Below are 12,928 nucleotides of genomic sequence, written 5' to 3' on the forward strand. Positions count from 1 at the left end.
ATTTTCTTTATACAATTTTTTATTTACATCCAAATGTTTTGGTAATTTAACATCACTCAAAGCACTTAAAAATACATGTCTTCCTTCTGGGGCTGATTTCCGATTTCTTAAAAAGTCATTGAGGAGATTTACAATGTTACTTCCAGGAACAGTTACATCTTTATAAATGATTTCACCTTTATTATTCCAAAGGAGAGATTTTTGATCTTTCAAAAACTTTAACATTTCTGTTGCTTTATCCTGCCATCGAGCTGGAACTACACTAAGGATTCTTTCTCCCAGATCTTCTGTTTCATTTTTTATTTGTATTGGTTCTTCTTTCGCTGGTTCTGTTGCTGGAATTTCTGTTTGACGTGACTCAAATTCTTCTATATTAGGCTTCTGAATTGAAAAATGTGTATATTTTTGTAACGCTTGTAAATACAAAGTCACTTTTTCTTCATCTGATAACTTTTTGCTTTGAAGAATATTTTTCATTAGTTGATCCAGTTCAGATAGATGTTCTGCTACTTGTATTCTATCTTCCGGAACTAGCACAAATTTCTTACTATACTCCATGAATTAAAGAACTGATGACAGAAATAGCTGCAGGCAGTAAAATGGATAGGAATCCCTCTCCTTTTTGAATAAGAATTTTTTTCTTCTTGTATAATGGTGTTTTCTTGTCCGCAAGTTTTCTTAAACTTTCTTTGTGAGGAGATAAACGACTTTTTTGAGTTTTTGTAAGTGGTATATTACCACAAAGAGCATTCAAAACACACTCGCACAGGGTTTTAATCTCACGCTTTGAACACTTTTTTATAAGTGATTTGCAATGTTTAGATTTCGAGATCAGTTTTATGAGCTCTAAAGTTCGTACATCACACGCAGACATCTCGCTTTCAAATGATTTCTTTTCTCAGATGTGGAAGCTTTTTATAACTCTTCTTTGAGAAAACGAGCAAATGCTTTTGCTTTGACGACGGCACAATGTTTAAAGTCAGGTGAATGTGCTGGGCAGGAAGAAATGGATGGCATTAAATCATCTATTTTAGGGCAGCCAAGATCTTCTAAATCGTAACACACTCTTCCAGATATAAATTCCAAAAACTTTTTTTTCTCTAGTCCTTTTACATAGATGTGTGAAAACATATCAAACAAAAATGTTAGAATGGTACGAAGTTTGGTGTAAGGCTCCAGTCCTTGATTCCAGTCGATTCGATGAATATTTCTTGTTATCCAAGAATATTGCATTTTCTGACGGGCTGATAGTTCTTCGAAAGGGTACGGTGGTTGGAAGGTGCATAGTCCCGAGATAGAACTACCTTCTACGGCTTGAAATGCGAGTTCTTTGATGATGTAGCTTCCTGATGGGAGTGGAAAACCTTCAAAATCAATTACCACGGCAGACATCTTATTGGCTAAGAATTCGCAGTCGAAATGAAGTTAACGAGGCTGGTAGACATAATAAATATCTCCAGGAAACATTCCAGAGCGCATGCGCAAGGATTCATCTGTATCACATTTCAAGTCTATGAGTAAATATCCAAAAGGTTTCGATGTGGCATCTGCATAGCATTCTTGAAAAAACTTAACTTTTCGAGGGTACAATTGACGTCCTAAATGTGTAATTTGCGATTCGTCTCTTCGATTCTTGAATAATACAAGATAATGGGCATTTAGAGATATTTCTCTCATTTCCTTTCCTTTATGAAAAATGTTCTGGACCACAAAGATGATACTTAAAGATTTATGGTGGGAAAACTTTGTAAATAGTTTTGTTAATTGTGGATCATTTCCCAATTCACTCATGAGATCATCAATCACAATTAATGCATTTGAATATTGATTCAAATCAGATGGAATTCCTTCATGAAAAATAACATTAGGCATCTCATCGTACAGTTTTTGATAAACACCATAACACCACACTATAGATTTTGGGAAAGGCTGTAACATTTTGTTTTCAATCACTTTCTTGATGAAATAGCTTTTGCCACTACCAGTTGGACCTGCTAGGACGGCTGTAAAGGGATGCTTCAACTTCAAAACGTTCATGATGAATGAATTATATAATTTTTTCAAGGCTATTTATAGTTTTTTCTGGTCTTACTTATTCCATTTATTTTATCTTTTTTTTTAATTTCTATTTTTTAATTCCATTTTTTATTATGAGCTATTCTGCAATGAATAATGTCCAAATGGAACGGTGCTGATTCTGTCTTCCAAGACGTGTCTTTTCTGATCGTGAGGAGACAGTGCCAACTTATTGGAAGTAATCGAGAAGACTTCGTGACTCTTTGAACGTATGAGATTCATCGAAGTCATGAGCTCCCGGTGTTCAAATAGACACTGCCTATAATCCTCGAAATCAATTTTCCGATCAATGGCTGTCTTCTTAACTCCTTTCAGTTTCTTTGTCACCTGGGCACCGACTGTATATGCATACATTTTAGACCTCAGGCCAACAAATTCCGTCATAATCTCCCCCTTGGTTTCATCTTTCATCTTTCCAAGAACCTTCTTGTTTATCAAGGGGAAGCCGTAGACATTGTTTGTAGGATAGTCTGAAGTGTCGTAGAGCTCCAAGTTTTCCCTCATGTCCGCATACACATCTGGAGTGGTGATGTTATAGATGAAGCTGTCGGTATCGGTGTACAGAAGTTTAAGAAGTCCTCCATATCTTGGTAACATCTTGGAGAAGTGGAAATCATACATTAATGTTTTGGAAACATCGAGTATAACCATTCCGATGGCAATTGGCTTGTTAAAGGTTAGGGTTGTCCGCCTCATGTGGAACGCTACGAGATCTTCAGAAAAAATGGTGCGATCCTGGAAGTTTGATCGGGCGATGAGTTTTTCCGCCTTTTTCGCATTTCCACAAAGTTTCACATCCACTCTACGCCTGATGTTCTCCATGGTTTTTCCGAACACTGCGTTGTTCATCAACTTGAAGAAATTCTTTTCGAAATCGTTGGTTGCAGCTGTTCGGAGGGTGGTATTTAAATCGATGTATGATTTTAACCATGGAGACTGTGTAAATTGGAGGATCCTGTGAACTCTGGTGAGTTTAAGACCATGCTGGATATAGAGTTGAAGATTCCGGTAATACAGCACGTACCTCTCTTTGTTGTTCAAGGTGGTCAGGAGCCTCTTTTCTTTACAGCCAGGTGGTATGGCAGTCTCAGGCGCGAGTGGTAGATCCACGTGAGCATCATGGATGGAGGTCGGATATGCTAAGTCAACTTCTAGGATGTATCCAACTGAGCTGTCGAGTGGAGTCCCCAACACATCCGTAGCAGGATCAATCCATTGAAAATCCTTAAGAGGAAGGTACTGAGATTGAGCCCAGCCATACAAATTATTGGCATCTAGATACAGGAGATAATTTGATGGTAGAGCTTTATTGTAATCCTCCCCCATATAAGGATTGTTGGCTCTCGCGTGTCGGTGAGAGCACTGAGAGATCCCCCCACGGATACCACTCTCCACAAACAGATGCATATCATAATCCACTAACAGCTCCAGTTGGACTTCAGTCTTCTTCAGCATAGCGTCCCATGACAGTCCTGGGGCCGTGTAATACCAAGCGGGGTCCAGCCCATAAGTCTTCATGCAGACATCTCTGAAATTTTCAAAGATGTCCGCAAGCAGCAACACATCTGACTTAACGTACAAGTCAGCATACTCTCCGAGAGTGTTCAGCTCAAAAGCATTCCACACTCTTTGAGCATGCTCGTAGTCAGCTGTAGTGATGCCGATCTCATTCAGGCGATTATAAAAGGCATCTTGAGGAGGTAATGAAGTCTCATTGAACTTAGCCGGATGGCTGATGTAGTCATAGGGGTACACCCCCTTTCGCAGTAGTAGAGGCACTTGAGACGGTTGAAAATATCTCCGGATGAGTCTGAACTGGTCTTCCGATAAGTTCTGGGCGAGTTTGTCCAGGCTGCTGGCCATGAATCGGAAAGAGTCCAAAAATCGAAGACTAAGTCGGTTTCCCACTTGCTTTGAGAAGGAGATGTACTTCTCCGTGTTCTCTGGTATGACAGTAATATCCCCATCGTCTCCGCCTAATTCCTTAATGAAGAGATGACTGTCGTACCCGGACAAGTTGTGAAAAATCACCGGGATGAAGTTAGGTGTCCTTGCCTTCAAGTTGCATGTATTGCAGGATATACCGCGAAGTTGTTTGGTTTGATGGTCATGGTCTCTCACCTAAAAAAAAAAAAGAATAAACAACATTAGAAAAAGAAATAACTAGCAGTTTTATAACTAAATAAAAGGTTTTTCCCATATGAGTTAAAATTTATATGTTAATTTTAGTTAGTCTTTAAACTCCACGTTTAAGAGTAAAAACATTTATACTTTTATTGTAAATAGGATATGAAATATTTAGAATGAGTAATCGAAACTTAGAAGCTCAATTCAGGAAAAATCACTGAAATGTTTAAAAAAAATGCTTCAAAATTGTGAATTTTTATTTAATTAAATAAACAATTCTAGTATTGATACTAAGTTAATTTCTTCATTAGATAATTTTTAAGTTAACATAATATTTTAAAAACTAAATATAGCACTCTCATGTTACGATATTTTAACGCTCAGTAAAAATGTTTTCGAACAAAGTGTATAAAAAAGGAAATATACTTTTAAAAATAATTGATTTATACATTAAATATAACTCTTTGATATTAAGATATTCTAATACTACTAATATTTTTTTTTTCTAAAAATATTAAATTTTTTGTAAGACATTTAAAAACAAATGATTTAACTTCTAAACTTTTATTTTAATCAAATTTTTCGTAAGGAAAATATTAAAAAATAATGATATATTTATGATAATATTTAATATAATATTTTAAGAATTAATGCGAGTAAAAAAAAAAAAACACTTACCTTGTAATTATTCGTGGAGAACTTTTCTTTACACATATAGCAATTTGTAGCAGTATCGAAAACTCGCTGTTGCTCTTCGGTCAATGGGTCCATAGGTAGAGGATGCTTGTAGATGCGGTGAATATCTTCAGCCTCCAATTTCATTCTTTCCATAAAAACTTTCTCGGCATTAGGACCCCGATAGATAAAAGGTTCCTTGTATGGACCCGTCGTCGAGGCTATGTAGTAGCAGAAGCTGATGGGCTCGTGTTTTTGATATGCCTCACTGTAAGAACCTTTGGAGTTGGGTTGGCAGGTGTCTAAAGGCCTGGTGAGACACTCGAAGTCGGCATAGATGACGAATGGGACTGGATGTGTATGCTTGATATTTTTAAAGGATAACCATTTATCCTCGGGCATCTGTACGCGGACAGCTTCGTGCTGGCTGCAGCTGAGTTTATGACGCTGGAGCACTGGTTCTGTTTGAAAAAATTGTAAACAGCGGCGGCAGATGAGTTGCTTTCCATTGTGTTTCGAATACTGCTTGGAGAGAAGCCGAGACAGATCTTTAATCCAAGCATAGTGAGAGAATGAAGTATTGGTGAGGTAGATCAGGTCGACATGGCGAGTTTGCTCTGTCTCCGTAATCAATCGAGGATATATTTTATTCTCTTCAGTTATCCCGTACACATTGATGGAAATGTTATTTAGCTTCTCGAATTTGTAGATATCCTGAAGTTTCACAGGAAACTCAATTCCAGTGAAATCGAGAGTGGGGATGTAAGCTTCATAATGATGACATCGAGAAGCACGTTGTTGGTGATCCTGAATGGGATGGAGAGCAGAGAGTACAGCCCACATGAAACAGCGATTGTCTTTGTTCTCCACGTTAATGATGGCTTGCTTCCTCTTGATAGAAGGTGGGAGCTCGATGTAAGAAGAGCCACGTAGTGGGCTGTACTTGTTTATCCATATCTCCAAGTTGACGATTTCCTCGAGGACCCATCCGGAATCCTTGCCTTCAAAATCATCTGCTTCCGCTAGTATTTTGTCCACCTTTGCTCCATAGACTTCATTTAGATCGGTGGCAGTCAAGATGACCACATTTTTGGTCTTAAAGTTCTTGACTTCGCTGACTATACCGTTAGGAGCTACTTTCCGGTAACGACACAGGAGTCGGCAGTTCACTTTCAGTTCATAGTCAACGAGGTGGAAGGATACGATGCGGACAAAGTCTTCTCGTTTTAGCTCGAGAAATGTCCGCAAGTCCTTGATGTGGTCGTCATTGGGAAGGTGAATATTTTTCACTCTCCCTTCGAAAGCTGAGAGAGGATCGGAGACCGAAGTGGCAGCAGCGTAAGAGGTAGTTGGACCAGCAGTCTGTTGAATAGGACTGGTATCCAAGCGAGAAGTAGATGCAGCAGCAAGGATGTCAAGCCGAGGTTGCTTGGAAGTAGGTAATGGGGTGGTAGCAGCCTTGCGTTTGTGAGCATTGAGGTGGCATTTCAGTTTATCCGTCCTGGCGAAGGTCTTTGAGCAGTCCGGGCATTGGAGGTGTTTATCGCCGTGCATGGAACGTTGATGTCGCAGCATATTTCGCCGGGTGGTAAAGCTTTTCGTACATTCAGGGCATGGAACTTTACCTTCATCCGCTTGATCTTGTCTCAACATGTTATCCAAATCTTTACCAGTTATGTCTCCAAAATCACACATGGCAAGCACTTCATCGTTCACAGACAAAGAAGCACTAAATTCTTGACTCATTTTAAAACTTGATAAATTTACAAGTAATAATAAAATAAACTACTAGCGAAACTTTTAAATAAAAAGTCAAACAACTATAAACTTCTCCGTAACAACTAGCAAAACTTTTAACTAAAAAGTTAAACAACTAACAAAAACTTTAACAACGATGACAAATAAAAATTTAACAAAAAAAAAAATCTAGCGTAATAACAAAGAGAGAACAAACTAAGTTTAGAAAAGCGCCCTGAGAGAGGTAATCCTACAATCAGAATAAGGTCTCTGGACAAACGCATCTGAATTTAAACTGTAGTCGACTACCCAGAATGCATTGCGAATGGCTATGTAATGCTTGTTCTGATTGGTTAAAAATGATATCATCATTTTAGTTCTGTAAAATTTATTCTGATAGGCAGAAAATGACGGCATGATTTTCTGACTCCACCCCCATGGAACATTCTAGAATGATCTAATGAAACAAGACCGAACAAGAAGTGAGCGAAACATTTCAATATACATCATCTTTCTAGACCACACAGAAGTGATGCATGCCTTATCTTGAAGACGCGTACTTCATATTCATGTTGAATCCTGGTTGTATGACGTCACGCATTCCTGTTTTGATTGAATCGAAGAAATGACATCACCCTACGGAAACATGTCTTATCTTGCTTTCAAGTTTTATCTTACAGACTGATTATTACCTGATTCATGTTCAATCCTGATAGTATGACATCGGGTTTCATTTTATGTCATTTTTCAAATATCACTCGTATTAGAAAAAAAATATTAACTCAGAAAACAGTAATTAAAAAATAAAGATTAAAAACAATAATTAAAAAAAAAATTAATTAAAAAATAAAGATTAAAAAAAAAAAACACCCTCAACTATAGTAGCTGAGACTATATACCGGCCTTTCTGATTGGTTGATCACAGATCTGCATCAGAGCCCCTAGTGGTGAAATGAGTAAGCTTGAAGCGCTTCGCATTTCACCATTTTATGAGTCATTAACATGATCAGTTTTTGCGTTATCGTGTTTAAACGTGATCTTGCATGTGTATGTCATTGCGCTTTTTTCCCATGAATCATTATCTTTTTTTCCATAATTCGGTTAAAAATAAATTTATAATTAAATTAATATTCATAGTTAATAAAAATCAATTAAAAAGATTTAATTACAAAATAAAGATTAAAAAAAAATAATTATGAAGAAAAAACACCATCAACTATAGTAGCTGTCACATTTGATGGATCACCCCAACCCCCTTCAAGAGTACACCCGCGGGATCCCCTCGGATCCCCCGGATCCCGGTCGCCGTACTCTCTTTATCCAACTACTTGTATGAGAACTTTTAAATCGTTTATTTGTAGTGGTGTGGAAAATAAGATTAAAATAATAAAAAAAATAATACATTAAAATATTAACGTATCTACCACTAAAATAAATCTTTGCAAAAGTTGAAGAAAGTTGGCAGCTTTGATTCTCTTACATAAATATTTTTTTTAAATAATTGGAAAGATAAAGTGGAGAATTTTCGAATATTCTTTTAAAATTTTTGACATCAATTTTTTTTACTGAGAACGCTGATCAGCTTAATAATATGAAATAAGACATACTTGATTGGCTAGACGGGGAAATACGAATCTGAATACCCATTTCAAAATTGCAAAAAGTTATGATTTTTTAAGGCGTGGTATCTATCCATGTATTGGGAAATGATACCATGACTAATAACTGACCATTCTTAGGAGAAATATGTTCTTAAATTTCTTATTTTATGATGCTCAAAGTCAATAATGATAAGTAACCATTCTTAGGAGAAATAATTTCTTAATTTTTTTTCTACTTTATCATGGTCAAAGTCAATAATGATAACTAACCATTTTTAGGAGAAGCATTTTCCTAAATTTCTTATTTTATAATGGTCAAAATCCTTTAAAACAGAGATGGCAACTGCTTTGCTTTCGTAGAAATGTCTTATAAAATGTTAAAGAATTAAAAACTATAACTTTCATAATTTTGATTAAATTCGCCCATTTTTGTAAAGACTCATCGCGGAATAATTCATCACATCAACATTTTATCAGGGCTACTGATGCCTTTTACGGGGATAGGCATGTTATATTATGTTATCCACATATAAAAATAATTCATATTTTTGAACATTACAAATGCTCATTTTATTAACATTTAATAAATTTATATTATACGATTTGTTAGCGTGATAATACTATTTTTTATTCTGATTCCTTAAAAAATTTTTGAATTTGTAACTGTAAACTAAAAATTTGGAATTTTGTTCAAAATTATTGTTTTGTATGATCATGATAAAGATGAATGTCATAATATATGAAATTTTATAATGTGAAAATCTATTTTAAGGTCAAATAAATGCGTTTCAAATATCATAACTTAACGGAGAATAAGATGACTATATTTCATCGAAAATATGTCAATGCTCTTCTGAAGTTTTAAAAATCGAACATTCACTCACTTATATCACTCATACTTGATAAAGAATCCAGCCTCATCTTTTCCTTTCTTTAGTTACTGTAATAAATTTCTTTAAAGATTTTTTTTTGGAATTTATCTTTAAAACTCGGGAGAATATTTAATAAGAACCATATGCTAGAACCATAGAATTATGGTTAAGAATTATGGAATTATAAGTTAGCCCAATTGATGGCGCGAAATTTAAGGGGATAGTAAACTTCTCGATTTATAATTTTATTTTTAAATTAATAAATTTTATTTACCAAGATTTTGATCACTGTGTGTAATCAATTTAAACCAAGATATAAGACACTTAAATCACTCAGTGCAGTTTTTAAATCTTCTGTTACAAAAAAAGGTTATTTTAATTGATATTTTGCTACCATTTTAAACATTTTGACCTATATAAAGTACCTACTTTAAAATTATTTTCCACAACACTACCAGGGCTGAAAGTTTATATATAACATGACGCAAAAACTGTAACGAAAGACACTTCATTCTAGTATTTTTTTAATAAAAATTTAATTTCTGTAATTACCAGGAATTTTTACAATAACAGCATATATTTAAAACTGTTTCTTTCTGAAGTAAGAGGGGGGGGGGTCATCATCTTTTACCTCTAACAGCGTGTGATGCATGAGTTGCAATGTGAATATTAACCATTGACAAATTCAAAAATTACCACTGCGTTTATGTTAGCGAGAGTTTGACAGTTTTGTATCGGGAGAGAATTTTCATTGCTTTGTTTTGTATAACTTCGAATGTAAGTAATCTTTTATTTTTTCATCTTATTTTGAGTTGAACCCTCGTGGAGTGAAGTTCCCTCTCCCGTGGATCGGAATTGATGTCTCCCTGCGGAGAATGGCGACGAGCGGAAGATTCGAAATTCTAGGCGAAGTACGGGACATGAACTGCGGGAGTTCGACTCCCGAGTCGATGCCTCTTCTTGTCGAGAGCCTCCCCGCTACCCCAAATGAAAAAGTTTCTAGGGTTATAAATGAACCTCTTAGGATTGATAGCGTTAATGAATATCCAAATTGTAGACAAAATTCTTCGAATACTGCCCAACAACCTGACTATGCCAACGGTGCACACATTGGAATTCTCACGCAAGAACAAAATTCCCTTCAAAAAGTTATAGACTTACTTATGGAAGAGAAAAATAATGCAAATCGTAAAATTGAGGAGCAAGATGCTCAAATCACTAAATTAAATAATAAAATTGACGAACTTTTGGAAAAAATCTCGGACCTAACAAGCAAATTAGGACAAGACAAAAACTATCCCCCTGAAACTACTCAGAGAGAAGTTAGTAATAAAAGGAAAAAGGCCTCTAAAAACAAAAATTCTAAAAATTCTGCTGTTACAGTAAATAAGGAAACCTTCCACCCTGTTAATTTCCCCCCATTAATAATCACAGACAGTGATGATGCAACGCTAATCAAAAAACAAAAATTAGACTCAGAAAAGGATCAAAATAATGTTGCTACCGAAATCACTATAGACGAAATTTGTAACTACTGGGAAACCCAAATTGATTGTGATGATAGTACGAACAATTTAAATAATAATGAAAATTTAAATGATAACCTTGATGTCACTACTATAAATGAGGACTCTGAATCACTCTCGGATTTCAGAATACAAAAACATAAGAGGGAAAGAATTCCTCCGATTATCGTAAACGATTCCAGCCACAACTGGAAGACAATTAGAACTCTTATTGAAAGTCTCAACGTCACGAACTTCACCGGAAAAATTTTCGGAGATGAAATTAAAATAAAGCTAAACGTAATAGACGACTTTAGAAAAGTCACTAAATTCTTTGAGGAAAGGAAGGTTTTACATCATACCTTCAAACTGCAGATGGACAAACCCATTAGAGTTGTCTTAAAAAACGTACCTAAAGACACAGACATTGATGAATTAAGAGATAATCTTTTAAGCCGTGGCTTTACCTTATGCGAATACGGCATCAAACAAATGTTTCGATACGTGAATGGTGTCAAGAAATCTTTATCGAATTTTATTGTTGCCCTTCCAAAAAGTGAAAAAAATAAAGAAATATTTAATCTAACTGACCTAATGCAGCTTAAAATTAAAGTCGAATCATATAAAGGAAGAAACCGCATAACGCAATGTTATCGATGTCAAGCCTTTGGACACGTACAAAGCGCATGTTTTCATACTCCAAAGTGCCTAAAGTGCGCGGAAGATCATTTTACCTATACCTGCTTAAAACCTAAAGAAAAAGAACCCACATGCATTAATTGTTCTGGGACGCACCCAGCAAACGCACAGATCTGCCCAAAATATCCCAAACTTGAACCTAAACAGATGATCACGACAAACCATAATAACGGAACCATATATAATAATAGAACTAAACCAAACCGCAGTTATGCTGATGTTCTCAGCGAAAAAAAGATCAGAGACATCAGAAGCATTAATAACGATACCATGACCGTAGTAGATGAAGCTAAGGATGTAATGATTGATTTAAAAAACCTTCTTGGTGAAATTAAAAATAGCGGTCTTCTAGAACTGCTGAGAAGCGGAAAAAATTCAAATTATCATCATGACAACTAAGACAAAAATTATACACCACCTTCAAATTGTTAATTGGAACGCAAATGGAGTTCACGAGAAACTTTATGAGTTAAAGGATTTTATTTCGCGATACACTCCTGACGTTCTTGTCATTACAGAATCTCACTTAAATAAACAAAAAAATGTTAAGATACCTAATTACACCACCTATAGAGTAGATAGACCATATCGAGGTGGCGGAGTCGCAATTATTATTAAAAACAGTCTCTCACATCACGAGGTTACAAAAGATGCCAGCGGCGGCATAGAATATATCACTGTCACCTTACAACATGGCAATAGTAGCATCAATATCACGGGAGTCTACAACCCCCCCAAGCATACTATCACCGAGACGCAGTTGAAAAACCTTTTCATTAGCAATCAGGATACAATTATTTTGGGGGACTTTAATTCTAAGCACTCCATCTGGGGCTGCAACCGTACCAATGTTAACGGCATCAATCTTAAAAAGCTCATAAATAAATACAACCTCACTGTCATAGCCCCACTTGAACCCACATACTACCCCAATAATAGTTCTCAAATTCCAGACATTCTAGACTTAGCTATCACTAATATTAAAATACCAATGAGCAGCTCGGTTATTAATGAATTAACCTCGGACCATAGACCTGTTCTCTTAAATGTTGGCATATCTGCAATTCACACGCCCAAGATGATTAAAACCACAAACTGGGACCTTTTTCAAAATATTCTAACCACCAAAACGCCCCCCAATCTAGACTTAAAAAACCCAAATGACATCAACAATCAAATCAATAGTATTGAAAATTTCATCTCTGGCGCATACGAGGAAGCTTCCATAGATAAAGAATACAAAATTAATTTTCTTAAACTTCCTCAGGAAATTAGAAACCTAGTAAAAACCAGAAATTGGTGCAGGAAAAAATTCAAACGAACCTGCGATCCGAATTATAAAACTGAAATGCTTGAACTAAATAAAATCATTCACAAAGAAACTAGAAAGTATAAAAAATTACAGTGGAATGACAAGATCAAAAATCTAACAACTGAAAACAATTCAATCTGGAAAATGGCAAAGGCCCTCAAAACTGACCAAGTAATTAGCAAACCAATTAAGACAGATAATGGCTTTGCATGTACTAACACTGACAAGGCAGAAGCTTTTGCCACACATATGGCTAAACAATTCTCCCTTAATGATGACTATGATATCAGCACACATAATACTGTCAATACCACTGTCTCGGAC

General features: G+C 35.7%; 1 protein-coding gene across 1 annotated transcript; it reads right to left on the reverse strand.

Moving 5' to 3' along the window:
- Positions 1-2,132: 2,132 nt before the first annotated feature.
- On the reverse strand, positions 2,133-6,733 carry LOC147801091 (uncharacterized). Its single transcript, XM_087155811.1, has 2 exons — positions 4,882-6,733; positions 2,133-4,197 (listed from the first exon to the last, which is right to left on the reverse strand). Exons 1-2 carry the CDS (start codon positions 6,622-6,624, stop codon positions 2,149-2,151), a joined length of 3,792 nt encoding a protein of 1,263 aa, XP_087011937.1. The 5' UTR covers positions 6,625-6,733; the 3' UTR covers positions 2,133-2,148.
- Positions 6,734-12,928: the final 6,195 nt, after the last annotated feature.

Source organism: Parasteatoda tepidariorum, chromosome 12 (genome assembly GCF_982258835.1).
Source record: "Parasteatoda tepidariorum strain Cologne lab strain chromosome 12, Ptep-v5.0, whole genome shotgun sequence".
Lineage (NCBI taxonomy): Eukaryota > Metazoa > Arthropoda > Arachnida > Araneae > Theridiidae > Parasteatoda > Parasteatoda tepidariorum.